Raw genomic sequence first — 17,371 nt, 5'->3', positions numbered from 1 at the left:
ATATTTACAAGACATGGAAGGATGTCATTAGCAGTTTACCATTGTTTAAAATCACATTTTCGTTGTAATTTAATTTGGAAAAATAATTTTCTTATCACACTATCATTATGCATCCATGATCCAATTGTTGAACACTGGCATAACCTGCGATGTTAGGACCATGACTGCTAGAATTTTTTTCACTTTACCTAACCGTGCATTGCATGGGGTTTCAAGGGCGTTCCAGGGATGTTTTAGGGGTGTTCCAGTGGGATTCAGAAAGATTCCAGTGGTTTTCAATGAGTTTCAAGGGCGTTCCAGAGGTTTTCAAGTGGAATTCAGAGTGTTAAGGGGGCCCAAGGAGTATTTCAAGGCGGCTCAGGAGCAACCCACGGGTTTTCAAGGGATTTCAGGGTCGTTCCATGTGTGTTCTTAGGGGTTGAGTGGGTCCCATGGGTTTCCAGGAGAGTTTCAGGGGCTTTTAAAGACAAATCTTTTCAGCCATTTTTGCATCTAGTCATGTTTAAAACAATTTCAGTCCACTAGAGCTCTCTTCAAATGTGCGATTCCTTGTCATTTAAATGAATTGTCACTAGCTCGGAATAGCTGGGAACAAAACACGAAAAACCTGGAAAAAAGTCCGCCAGAGTGAAAAAATGTCGGATGTCGGATCAAAGTCGGGTCAAATTTTATCAAATGTTGGACCACTGTTGGACCCACATCGGGTAACTATGTTGGGTTTGGTGGCCAAAATAAAAATAGGTGAATGATAGGTTGATGTCGGGTTATACGTCATCAATTACGAACAAAGCTTCAACCGTTCAACAATTGGCGAGAACCGTCCAACATTAGGATGAGCTAGCTTAAGGAAGCGTTCAACATTTGGGTTACAGACTTCCCATACAAATGTTCTATTTTCTCTTAGAAAATGGAATTTAAGGGAATAAAAATTGAATGGGCAGTATAAGAGATAAGTAGATCTAGACGTTCACTAGATATTTTTCAACTAAAGTGGAATTATGCACGGAAAACAAACGAAAACCAAAATGCCAGTACTAACCGTTCAACGATTGGCGAATTACCCTACATGAGATTTACATTGAACCGAGAGGGAAATAAAATTTGATAGTGATAAGTGAAAAAGGCAAGAGCTTTGCGAGAGCTAAACCAAGGGTCGAAAACAATATGTAGCAGTCGGCATTAAACCCATTAGGTACTAGTGATGATGTACAAGAGCAAAGTAAAACTGTTTTTTTTTTCTCGAACAACATCCTTCTCCTTCCTTATAGGGAATCGCGCTACTTGGGCGTTGGCTTCTATATTCGTCTGTTTTCCACTATAACTCAGTCAATCTTGAACCAATTGACACAATTCTTGGAATGCGGTGAGATAGGTATAGTATCTACCCGTGTACAAAATTTCAAGTCAATCGGTTCAAAATTGACCGAGTTACAGTGGAAAACAGACGAAAATAACAGACGAAGAAAACCACCGCCCAAGTAGCGCGATACCCTATCTTATCTAACATCCACTTGCAGTGAAGAGAATTGTCAGACAAAAGAGGCACAAAACAAGCAACAAAGAAGGTGCGACGATTAGTCTTTATCCCTACTGGTGACAGATAATGACATGATCTCGAAATTTTTTGTTGCAGACAAAACGGAAGCTGAATTTGTTGCGTACTTTTCAACTCGTGAATAATCAATTATTACTAACCCAAAGTCGATACTGTTTGATGATAGAGCTTCACCAGAGTTGCAGTACCGACTCGAAGTTACCGTTTGAAAATCGCAATGCAAGGCTTGAAAATCTCTAAACTCGTGGTGTACGATGTTAATCCCATTATTTTCAAGTTGGGACAAACTTATGTCGCATGGGTTGTTTTGTCGCAACAAATACAGGTTGCGACATTGGCATTATTGTTGCGCGATGGTTGAATTTTGATTCACTGTCCACTTGTAATTTATGCACGTCAACCTGGCTTACAATCTTACTACAACTTACCTGACATGTTTTCATTCAACTAACGCCATGTTTCCATAGACCAAACTTTGCCTGTGATCGCGTCCTAAAACCATTCAACACGGTTAATTTCGCTGCAAAAACCTTCTTCCGGAGGCAATTGGCACCTCGTTCATTGTCCCTACACCGGAATCTCATCGCTCGCTCGTCAGGCCTGATTGTGTGAAACCTGGTGAGCTGCATGTGCCGTGCCAGTAGTGTAGGACTATTATACCAGAGCTGGTGCATATTTTAAAACTCCGGGTATAAACGATGAATATTAATTTAATCTTTATTTTGTCCGCCTTTTTTCCGTCTGTGTGGCTCCGCTGAGTGGTTTCACTCATCAGCTGGATGGCTCGGTTCGCTGCTGCTTCATTGCCTGTCCGAATCGGAGCCCGGCAGCCAGAGGGCAGACAGCAAATATCGCACCAGTCAGCCAGCGATGAGCTGAGCGAACAGTAGTAGAGGAAGGACACTCATGCATACAAAACGATTTCAAATTCATACATCCGAGCGAGACTAAGCACGGTATAATGTGATGAGAAGTTGGCCACGGACAGGGTGCTCACCACGCTACCGAATAGTACCTAGGAGATTGGGGTTTAGAATGCATCAAAAGTGTCTTCCCTGCGTCGTTAATGGCTGTTTTAACTGTGCTCCAGCAGTTCCCAAAAGGGACCTCATGGAGGTCGCCCTCGTTCGGTAAAACAGTTTCAAGATTCTGCGTGATTTCTGAGGTGACATCCGGCTGTGTCAGTTGCCCTTAGTCGTGCTGAGACTACCGTCGGTACCGTACATTTGTTGTTTACGAAGAGTTCCGGCCACAGTTTGACCATCACCAGGTAGTGGTCAAAGTCGATGTTAGCACCACGATAGGGTCTGACGTCGATAATGTCTGGGAAGTGCCGTACATCGATCAAAACGTGCTCCATTTGGAATTTCATCTGCTTCGGTGGAAGCTGTTTCCGCTTGCGTGTGTTGTCCCAACTCTGGTAAATGCTTTGATTACAGTCTGCAGTTCCACGTGCCAACTTTCCGGATCTATACGAAAAACGCCAAACGATATATTCCCCACATCGAAGCAATTCCCAGTCGTTTCGTTCTGCACTTCTCTCCCCTATCCAACGGGATGAAAAAAGGATTTCGACGGTGGTAGTAGAACGATTGAAAGGATTAGGGTGAAAAGAAGGTCGTTTTCATCTCGCTCGTGGAATAATTAAGCAGCCCAAACGGTCGGTCGCCAATGGTGGTGGTGGTGACAACGAAACGAAGCTACGAAAGGGCAGCCACTCTACTCGCGGACGAACGGTTTATCTGTCACCTCAAGTGCAACGTGTGATTCGGGTCATGGAAATTACCCACTAAAACTCCCTGCCAGCGCAGCAGGAGGAGCACCAAATTGTAGAGCAGCTGCGGTATTAGCACGTGGCTTAGCCATCAGCAGGAAGTACTCGGAACGGTTGGTTCATATTTAATTAGAGCTTGATGTGGGGATTTGCATAGACGAAAGAAGTATGGCGCACTAAGAGCAAAAGTAATAGTAAAATGAACGACGAAAAAATGTTGCTTTAATATGGGCGTTGAGAAGAAAGCTCAAGTACTTACCTTGCATTCACATAATATGCATAGCAACTTCTATTTCTACCACCTCGTGGAACCACCCGGACTGCGAGCAAACTCAGGGAAGATCCGGCAACCAGCCCCTATGAGAAATTTGGTCGTAGCTGGACTGGAAACGGAGGTGGGTGATCAACGTCCGAGAGCCAGTGAAGGACATGATCGTCCGGTATGTTAGGGGGTGAGATGGTGTCCGATCTTGTGAGCCAGTCGAAAACAAAAACATTGCAACGGAAACTTCCTAACGACGAAAAAGGACATGCAATTGTAAGCTCGATACGTGGACCTTTAGTATGCTGATTTCTCAACTTAATCAGAGGCAGTCGCAAACTCGCTGATCTACTTAAAGACGGCGAGTTCAACATTCTAACGCTGGAGGTTAGACAGAATGCATAGTACGAACTTTTAAAGGTTATAATACCATCTACTAGATTTGAGGCAGCATGGATTACAGACGCGGCTTGCGAGTCAACCGCGTAGTCGCCGGCTAATAATAGGATTACTAACCCCAATTAAAGGTGTGAAACGTCCCGTGCCGAGGAGTGTGTGATCGAGGGGTTGACAAAGATGCTCGATCGTTAACAGAATCTGTGGGATACCTATGGGCAACCACCACGGCATGTCGTCCCTTACCGCGTTAATGAAGGGCTCTGGCGTGGTGGACCTCCTTACTCGTGCTAACCGTGGGATTCAACATGAACTTGAAAACAAGTGGTAGTGGTAGTGACGGAGCTAACTCCTTTGCAAGAAGTGGGTTGGAGAGGTCTACGTTTAGAAGAAGCGAGGAGGTAAAAATGGGGCGCTGGGAGTTGCGTACGCAGCTTAAGCGTGGGAGCTCCAGTTCACTTCCCGGCAAGCCAGCCGGTGGAGGTTATGGACGGAGCGTGGTTGTTGAGGGCCATCAACCAAGAATCCAAAGGACGGTCCGCAATAGAGGTGGCTGAGCAGCAGCTTGGCAAAACCATCGACTTTGCGTCCACTAAGTCGAACATAAGCAAGGACCTGAAAACGGCCTTGCTTTGACTTAGGGTGTCGATCGACGATGCCAAGCAGGAGCACGTGGCACTCGCGTTGCTGACTGCTGCAGCAGCGGAGCCTGCAAATGAGAAAATGCCGAAGTTTACCCAAACGGAGGCCTTCTCCTTCGCAGGAAGTCCGAAACAGGCGGAAGCGACTGCTCGCGACAAACGGGGCAAGCAATCGCAGAAGCGGGCGAGGCAGCCATCAGGCGAGGAGCTATCTGGCGGTGCCCGTAAGGCCAGGCGAATCATTACCCCGAAAGTCGGTAATAACCCAACTAACATTTTTGCTGTATAAGAGCTTAAACAAGCTTTCTTCCGAAAGCGTTTGCTCCATAAGCTTTTATGCAGCTACTTTTGTTAGTAGGGAATGCCGGATGGTCGGACCCCAGCCAGGGTTCCCGGGAAGCTGGGAAGGGTGGGCCTGAAAAGGCTGGCCCGTCCCGGAACGATGGAAACAAGGGGTTGCGACCGCTGGTGGGCCTTCAACAGCCACAAAGCAGGGCGATCCAAGGGGAAGACCCCCCTTGGACGAAGGTAGAGCGGAAGAGGAAGAAGAAGGCGAATCCGCAGGTAGTAGCGCAGGACGCCAAGCCAAGGCGTAGGAGGGCAGGTGCCAAACGCGAGAAAGGCGACGCGATCGTCATCAAGACGGAACAGTCCAAGTACTCGGACGTCTTGAAGATGATGCGAAGCGACGCCAAGCTTGAGGGTCTCGGAGCCGACGTACGCAGTATTAGACGTACTCGTATGGGCGAGATGATCCTGGATCTGAAGCGCCAGAAGGAGCACAAGGGCGCCTATAAGAGGCTGGCAGAAGAGGTCCTTGGTGAGGGTGTGCAGGTGAGGGCTCTGACACATGAGGCGACTCTGAAGGTCAAGGACATCGATGAGATCACCGAAGTGGAAGAGCTCGTCACGGCACTGCGGCAACAGTGCGATGTGCAGGTGGCCACCGCAGCCGTTAAGCTACGGAGAGGGCCAGCAGGGACACAGATAGCTTTGGTTCATCTACCTGTGGCGGACGTTAAAAAGGCCGTTAAAGTAGGGAGCATAAAGGTGGGCTGCTGTGTATGTCACCTGACATTCCACGAGCCACCAGAGATTTGCTTCAGGTGTCTGGAACCAGGACACAAGTCGTGGGACTGCAAAGGCCCCGACAGGCGCAAACTGTGCAGGCGATGCGGTGCTGAAGGCCATAAAGCCCAAAGCTGCACGAGTCCGCCCATCTGCATGATCTGTACCGAGAAATCCTCGAACAACACACATCCGATGGGTGGTCCAAAGTGCCCGGCCTTCAAGAAAGCCGCAGTGAACAACAAACCACAGTGCAGGTAACTTAGTTGAACCTGAACCACTGTGATGCGGCTCAGCAACTGCTTTGTCAGGCAGTTTCTGAGTGGAAGTTGGATATCGCCATCATAGCAGACCCTCACCGTGTACCCGCCGGCAACGGCAATTGGGTCGCGGATGGGTCCGGTAAAATAGCGGCGATATGGACACAGGTTAAATACCCCATCCAGGAGTTGGTGTCTACTACCTATGAGGGCTTCGTGGTCGCCAAAGTAAACGGGGTCTTCTTCTGTAGCTGTTATGCGCCTCCGCGGTGGCCGATCGAGCAGTTCACGCAAATGCTGGACCGCTTAACGACCGTGCTGACAAGGCGAAGGCTGGTGGTAATAGCGGGTGATTTCAATGCCTGGGCCGTGGAATGGGGAAGCCGTTTCACGAACCAGCCTTGGAACCAGCGGGGTAAGATCCTGCTAGAGACCCTGGCCATACTAGATGTCGACCACGACCTGGAAAATGTCGGTATCAAGAGTACCTTTAGTCGGAACAGTGTGGAGTTGATTATGGGCGTTATTTTTTGTAGTCCTAGCCCAACAAGTATTTCGAGCTGGAGATGGCTATTTACACTTACAGCGATCACCTGACGGTTCGCTACAGTATCGACTACAACAGAAGCAGGCACCGGGAAAGGAAGAGACGGCTAGGCCAAAGCCAAGCCCCCGAAAGTGGAAGACATCATACTTTGAAGAAGGGGTATTTAGGGAGGCACACTGCCGTGGTTTAGACGGCGACGAGCTAGTAGCGGTGCTCTCACGTGCGTGCGATGTGACCATGTCTAGGTAAATGCACCCTAGAAATGGGAGACCACCGGCTTACTGGTGGACTCAAGCGATTGCGGACCTGCGCTGCGCCTGCCTATGATCGAAACGAACGGTGGGTGGGGCTCGCCACTGCTAAAGTCACGCTGAAGACTGAGATGAGGACAAGCAAAAAGACTAGCTTTGAGGGTCTCTGTCAGAAAGCCATTGCGAATCCGTGGGTGATGCCATCCTATTGCCATCCATGACGGGAGCTGTGATGGCTCCTACCGAGCAATCTTCAGAGATTTTGGAGAGGATAATGGGGGGGGGGGTGGGCTTTTTCTGCGTCATGATCCTTCTCCTTGGCTTCCTTTCGTAGGACAGTCTAGGACTGAGGCTGGCGATAAGGAGAGAGTCACCGATGTGGAACTTGCACTAAGGGAGTTTACAGATATCAAAGTCCCTTAGCGTAGGTAAGGCCTCATGTCCGGGCGGAGCTCCGAAATTGGCCTAAAAGTAGCTATTCCAGAGGCTCACATAATCAGGTCTGCTATGCAGAAATGCCTGGACGAGGAAATTTTCCCAGAAGTGGGGAAGAGGCAGAGCCTGGTTCTGTTGCCAAAGGCGGGGAAACCACTCGGAGACCCGTCAGAACAATATGATTGGTCGATACGGCGGGGAAGGTCATCCTCAATAGAACGTTGAGGCACACCGAGGTTGTAGATAGTATCTCGAGTAGCTAGTACGGCTTCCGGAAGAGGAGGTCGACCGTAGACGCTATCCTGTCGGTTACAAAAACCGCCAGGAAAGCACTCGAGCGTAAGAGAAGGAGGATTCGCTACTGTGCAGGAGTGACTCTGGATGTAAGGAACACGCGTTGGGCGGCTATTGCCGATGCGCTCTTGCGTCTTGGGGGGTACCTGTACGAGATTCTCGGAAGTAACTTCCATAATCGAGTAACTAGTTTTTGACATGGAGGTGGGTCGGAAGTGCTTTCACAAAATCTCAGGAGTCCCGCAAGGTTGCATTCTAGGTCTGGTGTTATGAAATGTCTGTCGTGTATGACGATGTGTCGAGTTGAAGTTAAAGATTCCGGTGGGCGTGGCCATTGTCGGCTTTCCTGCTGACATTTTCCGGGATGTCTACGGGATATCGATCGAAAAAATGGAATTGACTGCTGCTCACTCGATCGTAGTTGTGGAGAAGTAGTTAAGCTCCAGGAACTCGCCGATTATGCATATTCTGCAATTCTTTTCAATTATGAAAATCATTTCAGTTGCAAGTTGGCCATTAGTTGTACAAAACAAGAATTACGATGGTGAATTACATAAATGTATTGTATGTAAGTCAGTATTTCATGAACACACACACTTTTATGCAACATTGTTGCAATTCTGCATTGCACTAAATGCATTAAAATTCCATCTCCGTTGATGTAACACTTTGCTCTCTAATTAGCCAAAGATCAAAGTTTAAAATCCCCGCCAAGAGGTTATGAAGAGCTATCAAGCATTATCTCCAACACTACTGTTTACTACCGTTACTCTCGTCTGCGGACATTCTCATAGATAGATGCCCAGCAGGATACTCAACGGCAATGACCATTATCATCACTTTGCCGACCGTCGTCGCCGTCGTCGACCTGGTTGCCTTGACCATCGACTATAGTGAGATCCTCGCAACCAACCAGCAACGGTAATGGTGGTGGTGCAGAAGGTGCCTGCGATTACCATTGTCATCATCATCTCGGTCGCGTTCTTCGTCTAACCAGCCAGCTATAGATACTTACCGGAGCTGCTCGGCGAGCAGGTGTAGTTCCCGGAGTCGGACGCCACGGCCCGGGCGATGACCAGTTTGCTTGTTTTGGTTTGCCGCTCGGTTAGCACGCTGATTCCGCCCCGCTGGGAGTAATTAACCACGCGACCTCCCTTGTACCAGTAGATGAAGGAGGGCGGCGCCGGCGACTGCAGGGCCACACACGTGAGGTTGATGTCGCTTCCGCTCTTGATAAACAGCTCCGAGTTGCCGAGGATTTTCGCTCTGGACACTGGAATGGGACGGGAAAACCGGAGAAAATCGAAAAAACATCTATGAGTGTTGGGTTGGGTGTTCGCCTCGGCGCGGCTCGGTGCGGTGCGGTTTTGGATGGTGGCGTGTGTGAATGAAAAATGACGATTCTTATCGGGTTTTATATGGCATATTTGGTCTTTGTGTGCGGAGCGGAGCATTTGAATGGTGCCGCGTGCACGGTTGCCCACCCAGCACAATAGACATATTTTACAAAGGTTTATGTTGTTAATAAACGTGATGCGAAAACGGTTCTCCTGCAGATTTCCTTTTGTCTGGATGGTGCCGTTAACATAAATTCCATGAGTTGAGAAAGTTCGATAATGGTGCTAATGAGATTGCGAAGAATAATGATGCAGACAGATCAGTATTTACGCCGGTTGAACTTATCGTTTATCGTTTTGGGAAAGTACGGGTTTTCCCCACTTATGGGCGCAAGAGAGTACAAAGATCCGACTACCTACGAAGTGTAAAAATTGGTCCACATAGTTGAAATGTCACAAACAAGGAACGTTGTACATTTTGAAAAATGAAATTTACCTAAGCAAATGTTCATTCATAAAACAATAGCAACGAATCCACTGCAGGAAGAATAGGCAGCACGAAACGCAGGAAAGCACGGGTAGGAACATTATGTGAACGTTTTATGCAACTGTCAAAGGTGCGCGGTACAAGCCTGCGTCGATGGCCGCCATGTGCAATAACCGGAAAGGAAATTTCATACAGACAGACAAAACAATGGTGGCAGCCAGGGCCAGGTGGAAAGAGCACTTCAAAGATTTGTAAAATGGTCCCAAACTTTTGGGGGGCTTCATAGGCCCTGAGGTAAACTCCACGGGGTTTTCAGAGGCGTTTCAAGACGTTACAATGCGTTTCAAGCAATATAAGGAAGTTTCAGAGGCGTTTTAGAGGGCCTTGTTGGCTCTCTGGTTAACTACACGATGATTCCAGAGAGGCTTCAAATCGTTTCGCATATCAGGGCGTTTCAGGACGTTTGATAAGTGTTTTTTCTGTGGACTTCGGAGATTCTCAGGATTTTAGAGGCGTTCTAAAGCATTTCAAGGCGTTTCTGGGTGTTTTGAGAGGTTTCAGAGGGATATTAGGGTTCTTCAGAGGTTCCCAGGTAAGTTTCCCATAGATTTCATATGGGTTTCAGAAACATTTAAGAAGATTTCATAGGCATTTAACCTTCCGTAACTTGCGCGGTTGGCTACCTACGTCAGCACCACGCTAATGTTGCGTACAAAAAGCAAGATTTTTCAACGTGTACAAAATACAACAGCGCGATCGCTCGAGGGTTAAGATGGTTTCCGAGAGGATTTTGGGGGACTCAGGTAAGTTTCACGAAGGTTTAAGGGGGATTTTCAGCGGCGTTTCAATACGTTTCAGGGCGTTTGAGGAGAGTTCGGAGCGGTTTTAGGGGGCTTCAGAGGCTCTCAGGTGAATTTCACAGAAGGATCTTAGAGGGTTAAGAAAATGCTTCTTGAAAACCGTTTCAAAGCGTTTCAAAGCGTTTCAAGGCATTTCAATGCGGTTCAGATGACTTCAGAGGATCTCTGATGAATTTTACGGAGATTTCATGGGGTTTTATGAGGCGTTTCAAAGCGTTTCAAGCCGCTTCAATGCGTTTCAGGAAGTTTCATGAGGTTTACGAGGTGCTTAAGGGGACTTCAGGGGCTCGCAGATGCACTTCACGGAGGGGTTTCAAAGCGTTTTAATGCGTTTCAGGGCGTGTCATGAGGTTTCAGAGGTGTTTTAGAGCTGAAGCCCTCTCAGGTAAATTTCACTGAGATTTTATGGAGTTTTGAGAGGCGTTTCAAGGCATTTTTAGGCGTTTCAGCGTATTTCAGGGCGTTTCATGACATTACAGGTGGTTTAATGGGGCTTCCCAACGAACATGTTTGCTGCATAAGAGTGGAACAAACCATTCTTAAGCAAACTTTAGCTTAACCCTTTGGAGCCGATGGGTCATATATGACCCCAGTTACTGGAGTAATCTGAAGTCTACTAATAAGCTACAAACCTTTGGGACATTCAGGATAGTTCAAACTGTTCTATAATGAAATCCTTCAAATCCACAAGAATAACTTGATGTGTTTTCGTCATAAATAATAGCATTGCATAATCTGCTGGGATCCGCAAAGCTCTTGAAATTTCAAATGTCATTAGGAGACACTTCATGGATATTCCAGGTCAGCCAAACTATCTTGGAGTTCAGGACTTCATGTCTATTTTCTTAACAACAGCCGTATCTGCTATACTGAGTAACGTTGCATATTTATTCGTAGTAACTGGACCAATTTGAAGTCTACTTATTTATTATAAACCTTTGAGACATTCAGGTTCGTCCAAACTGTTCTATAATGAAGTCCTTCAAATCTGTAAAAAAATTTTAGATGGTTTCACCATAAATAATAGCATAGCATAATCTGCTGAGATCCCTGAAGCTCTTGAAATCTCAAATGTCGTTTAGAGACACTATGAGAATGTTACAGGTCAGCCAAACTATCTTGGAGTTCAGAGCTTCAGGTCTACACTCGTAACGTCAGCTATATCTGACATACTGAGTAACGTTTCATAATCAATCGCGGTGACTGGACCAACCTGAAGTTTACTATATATTATTATGAACCTTTGGGAAAATGAAAGATTGGTCTAACTATCTTGAAGTTCAGCTCTTGATAGTCACAGTCGTAATCGTCCTGGCATATCATGAATCATTTCAAGATATACCAGATCATTAACACTACTCCGGAGACCATAATTTAAGTTCTGCACTTGTGACAATAGCTTTGCCACTACGTTAAGTAGTATTACATAATCCACTGTACTTACCAAAGTAGTTGGAGGAACAATAAGCGTTGTTATGTATTTTGGGGATATTATGGGCTTCCTTACTGTTATGAAGCTAAGTTGATAAAAACAACCACTGTGACATGAGGCGATTTTGTTTCAGATAGTAATGTTACACAATATTTTTTTTGATAATATAGCTATGTCATAGTCTTAGTTTGTATTCTGTGAGCTCCAGTAAGTATAATAGATTATGCAACATAACTCTATATAGCCAAAACAGAAACTTCAATTGCTGTAGATGCCAGATATTGAACATCATAATAATTTTGGATGGTCCCGGCTGATCTTATGATGTCTACTGAACATACAGAAGATTTATTGGACATGATAAATTACAAATCGTAGCTTCGTTTAATGAAGGAAGCTACCGTTATACCCGTAGACTTTAGAGTGAAATTTCAAAAACGGTTTGGATGACCTAGGATATCCCAACATGTCTGATACTGCACTGATTTGCAGAAGACTTACTGGACATGATATATTACAAATAGTAGCTTTGTACAATGAAAGAAGTTACCCGTAGACTTTGGGATCTACACTCAAGAACAGTTTGGATGACCTAGGATATCCAGAAAAAAGATTCTGCATGATATTTAATTCTTTTTATGCTATTGAGCACCAAAACAACAGAAAAACGTAGAGAAAAATCCATAATAACGCTTAGAAAAAAAAATCCGTCATGAAAGGGTTAAGAAACTGCTGTTCAGCTAGTTCTGCTTCTTGGGTTCAGAGGCTCTCAGATGAATTTCACGGAGGTTTCATGGAGGTTTAAAAGGCGTTGTGGAGCGGACCTGGTGTGATTGTTTGAATACTTGATCATCACGCCGAGGACCTGGGATCGAATCCCACTCCCGACAAACTCACAAAATATGAGTTCTTCCTTCTGAAGAGAAGTAAAGCGTGGGTCCCGGGATGAACTAGCCTAGGACTAAAAATATTGTTAATATAGATAAAAAAAATAATAAAGGGCGTTTCAAAGTGTTTCAAGGCATTCCATGGCATTTCAGAGGGGTTTTAGTGGCGTATAAGGGGGCTTCCGAGGCTCGCAGGTGAACTTCAATACACTTCCCAAGTAACACTTTTGTCACCGAAGAGTCACGGCGGCGCAGGTTTTGTTACGCATAAGTTACTATGACTTACTTCTAACAAATAAATGCTAACTTGCTAAAAGTAAGTCGCAGTGACTTCTACGCAACAAAAACCTGCGCCGCCGTGACTCTTCGGTGACAAGTGTGTTACTTGGGTTGAACCTCTTTTTATGCATGCTTTTTTATGCACTTTTAATATATGAACCTTATTGTGCATAAGAAAATTTAATACTAATTTTAACTATTGCAACGGCGACCAGGGGGTGATTGAAGGGAAGAGCAAAGGGAGGTTACAGAGGTATTTCCGGGGGTCCCAAGATATTTCAGCGGGGTACTAGGAGATCTCAGGGGAGATTGAGGGGGTTTTAGAAAGCATTGAAGTTTCAGAAGATTTGCGACGGGCTCCATTACAGGTACGTTTCCGGGGGTTCCCGAGGATCTCGCGTACGTTACATGGGGTCTGAGTGGGTCTTAAGGGGTTTTCGGAGCCATGTCAGGAAGTTTCAGGGCATTTTCAACGGGGTTCAGAGGCGTTACGGAGGCGTTTTTGGGCATTTCGGAGGATGCGTGCTCAGGTGCGTTAAATGGGACCCGAGGGGGTTTTAGGAGGATTTTGGAGGATTTTTCAGAGCATTTTCAGCGGGATATAGAAGCATTGCAGAAGCGTTACTAAGGCGTTATGAAGACGTTTTCGTGAGTTTTGAAGGGGGAATTTCTGAGGCATTTCAGGAAGTTTCAGAGGATTTTCAGCGGGTTTCGGAGATGTTACGGATGTGTTGTCTCAAGTGCGTTACGTGGGGTTGATGTGGGTTTAATAGAGATTACGGAGGCATTTTCAGAGACCTCATCACAATATTTTTTTAAACACCCCTGAAATGCGCTTAGATTTAAGGGTTTTCTTAAAACCTCCTGATAAGACCATGACCTGAATGGTCTCGAAACGTCCCTGAAACCTTCGTAATCCCATTAAAATGTTCTAAAAATCATCATAATCAATTTTAAATGCCTCTGAACCTTCTTTGGACGGCTTGAACAGGCTCCAGAAATTCACTGAAACGCATCTGAAAACCCCTTGAAATGCCCCTGAAATTCCTCTAAAACCTCTAGGAATGCCCTTAAAATATAGCTGAAAACTTCTGATATTCTCTGAAATGACTCCGAAATGCCTTGTAACGCCCATTAACCATCTAATACCTAAATTTTTGATTTTGATCTAAATACCATTTTTCGTCATCAAAAATCGATTTAACCATGTTTTGGAGGATGATTTTTTTCAATTCTCGATTTCGTGAATTTCTGTTTTTGATTTTTCTAATTTTTGTTTTTGAACATCCCCACACTTTTATATTTTTCCTGGAAGCCAATTTGGGGAACGGATTTTTTAGATGAAAACATTTTGAAATTTTATGATTATTATTGAAATATTATTATTTTAATTTTTATTTCACAGAAAATTTTATTTGCCGTGTAATTTTAAGGAAAATAATTTTAGAGTGTATTCGATTTCCTTAAACTATTAAACAAGGATAGAATGATTTGGGAAAAATTTAAAATATGTTAATTGTAGCGATTCAATACAAAATAAACAATGACTTCTAAAAGGTGACTAAAACATCAATTTTTCAATGATTTTTAAAAATGTAAATACGCTTTAAAATACATCAAAAACCATTTTGAGATATACTGGACAGTCCTAAATATCAGCTAAAAATATAAAAAAAAAAGATTTTCCCCGCAACAAAAATTACAAAAATGCTCAAACTATACCCCGTCTAAAGGCGGGATTGGGTATTAGAGGGTTAAAGGCTCCTAAGATCCCCAAATGGCCCTTGGGTCCCCTTGAATCGTCCATGAAATCCTCTCAATACTATTAAAATGCACTTGAATTCCCCGTAGTCCCATTAAAACGCCAACAAAACCTGATAAAAGGCCCGTAATAGGCTTCTGAACGTCCATGAAGGCCCTTGGAACCCCCCTCTTTGGGCTCTTTGGGAGCTTTCTCATAGCTACCTGAGGCTGTATCAGTATGCACTTTAGTCATAATGCTCTCAGAGACAACCAAATACGTTGGTACATCCGACGACCTATTCTCAAGGTAGCTCAGAGAGATCCTCAAACAGAAAATTAACTCACAACTTGATAGCACATAGTTGCATACGGCTGTGCAAGCATTAATTTTATTTATAAAGCTCCACTAGATCACTGATAACACTCGGATACTTTTAAACTTTTACCTAAATGGATTCTAACTAAATGGAGATTTAAATATAACAGTGAAAGAGTATCCAGAAACAGGATTAACGTGTTGACGTGGTGACATTTAAGCAATGTAACCACCAATACTGGATGTGGTTCATCACATCCGTGATGTTCATCTGGCCGATGTGCCTTTTCATGTGAACCAAAATGCCAACCAATCTATTAAGTACACAGTGACTCTTTTACACAAGGTTGTTTACAATATCGAGAAAGCATTCGCTCAAAAGCAATCTTGTCTGGGTGTTTTCTTAGATATCGAGGGTGCCTTTGACAACGTGCCTTTCGATGCCATATTGGAAGCCGCACGAGGTCATGGTATATCTCCAATGATTTCCAATTGGATTCATCAAATGCTCAAAAACCGATATCTATTCTCAACATTGCGTCTAGCAGGGATTAGGAAATTGAGTGTTTGTGGATGCCCCCAAGGGGGAGTCTTATCACCACTTTTATGGAATCTCGTAGCAGATACGCTATTGAGGCAACTCAATAATAGCGGTTTTCCTACTTATGGTTTTGCCGACGACTACCTAACATTGTTAGTCGGTATGTGCATCAGCACCCTTTTCGACCTGATGCAAAACGCTCTTCAGGTAGTTGAGGGTTGGTGTCGCCAGTATGGCCTTTCGGTTAATCGGAGTAAAACATCTATTGTTCTTTTTACGGAAAGGCGAAACCGTAATGGCGTTCGACATTTGCGTCTCTTTGCTTCTGAAATCGATGATTGAACAGGTAAAGTACGTTGGAGTCATTCTTGATTCCAAGCTTTCCTGGACACCTTATATTGAGTTCAGAATCAAGAAATCTTGTATGGCGGCCTTCGGGCAATGCCGGCGAACCTTTGGTACAACTTGGGGACTAAAACCTAAGTATATCAAATGGATCTACACAAATGTTGTTCGGCCAATATTGGCCTATGGATGTCTTGTGTGGTGGAAAAAATGCGAAATGAGAACGATCCAATCAAAGTTAGGCCGTCTCCAAAGGTTGTGATTAACCTTCCTTAGTCCCTCAAAAAAAGTTACAAATAAAACCCTGGGGTAATTTTTGACCCCAAATTTTGGACAGCTCGCAAAAATCAGTGGCTTGTCCGATTTTGGATCTCATTGGCTCAAATGAAAGAGGCACAAGTCTAGTTTTTAAATCCACCGGAGGAATCCGGATTTGGCCACTGTGGCCACCGGGAACGTGCTTCAACTGAAAAATGCTGCATTAGAGACCCTTATTTTGGCAAGCTATAACTTTGCAACCAAACAAGTAATCAGGACCGTCCAAGAATCGTTGGAAAGGTATCCACGTGGACTTTAATTATGGATATTAATATTGACTAATTATTGAGAACCGGTTCCGGAAATCCGGAACATACGAAATATTAGTTTTTTTTTTCTTTTTTAACGAGATTTTTAACCCTGGGAAATATTAGTTTTTATCATTGCTATATGTGCTTAAAAATCCACAAATGTATTCCCTTTATGCATTTTATTGCATAATTTCTCTGCACGCTTCATTGAAATGAGAAACATATTGTTTACAACTATTTTTAAGGGTTCTGGGCGGATCTGATCAATGCGGAACAGGTTACAGAGATTCCGGAAGGTGATCAATGGGTAAACGACAATGAACTTCGTATTACCCTGAAAAAATCTGAGGGCAATACAATATGGATTGCTTCGGTGGCCACTTGTGTGACCACATGGAACCAATATGACTATTTATTTGGGGCCCCTATAACCATAGCTGTAAAGGCATTCAGCATGACCATGCTGAGGGTGACGGGCTCGATTGGCCACTGCCGACTCAGCTATCACATGGCGAATATTCAGCAAGCTGATTCATTTGCATGTGATAGCTGTGAATCCGATTATAGAACTTCGTATCATTTGATATGTAACTGTTCAGTTTTTGCTCAACTGCGTTTCCAAGTGTTCGGTAAACACTTATCAAGTGAAACTGACTTCAGAAACCTGAATCTTCAGGATATTCTGTTGTTCTTAACCCGCTGTGGTAAAGAGCTATAGGCTCTCTTTCGCTTTATGCGGAATTACAGTGCCCTTTTCAGGGCGCTGTTTGGACCCATTGTGGTACGCTTATGCGTTAGTACCCTCTTCCAGGCTATTTTTTTTCCTTTTTTTTCCTACCTGTCCTTATCCCCATCCTTATCCGTATTTCCATTTTGAATGATGACTAAACCTACTTTTAATGGAGGGTGTTACGTAAAGCTAAAAATCTAAGGTTAAGAATGGCACCTCCCCATTACAAGTTTTTACTGCACTACACTTTATCACGCCCAATGTGCATGTTAAATCGACCATCGTATTACATAATCTAAAACTTTCTGCAGTGAAAGTGCAAAGTTACAGCGTATCTATTAAACAGCAACTTTTCTTTTACA

General features: G+C 44.4%; 1 protein-coding gene across 1 annotated transcript in view; it reads right to left on the bottom strand.

Moving 5' to 3' along the window:
• Positions 1–7,985: 7,985 nt before the first annotated feature.
• The window catches only part of LOC109422513 (limbic system-associated membrane protein), a 531,904-nt gene continuing 522,518 nt past the window's right edge, over positions 7,986–17,371 (bottom strand). The window contains exon 5 of the mRNA XM_062861330.1: positions 7,986–8,756. Coding sequence (XP_062717314.1) covers positions 8,485–8,756 — 272 coding nt within the window. The 3' untranslated portion in view covers positions 7,986–8,484. The remainder of the gene's footprint in view (positions 8,757–17,371) is intronic.

The sequence above is a fragment of the Aedes albopictus genome, chromosome 3, assembly GCF_035046485.1.
Source record: "Aedes albopictus strain Foshan chromosome 3, AalbF5, whole genome shotgun sequence".
Lineage (NCBI taxonomy): Eukaryota > Metazoa > Arthropoda > Insecta > Diptera > Culicidae > Aedes > Aedes albopictus.
This window is presented reverse-complemented; position numbering and strand designations above follow the sequence as displayed.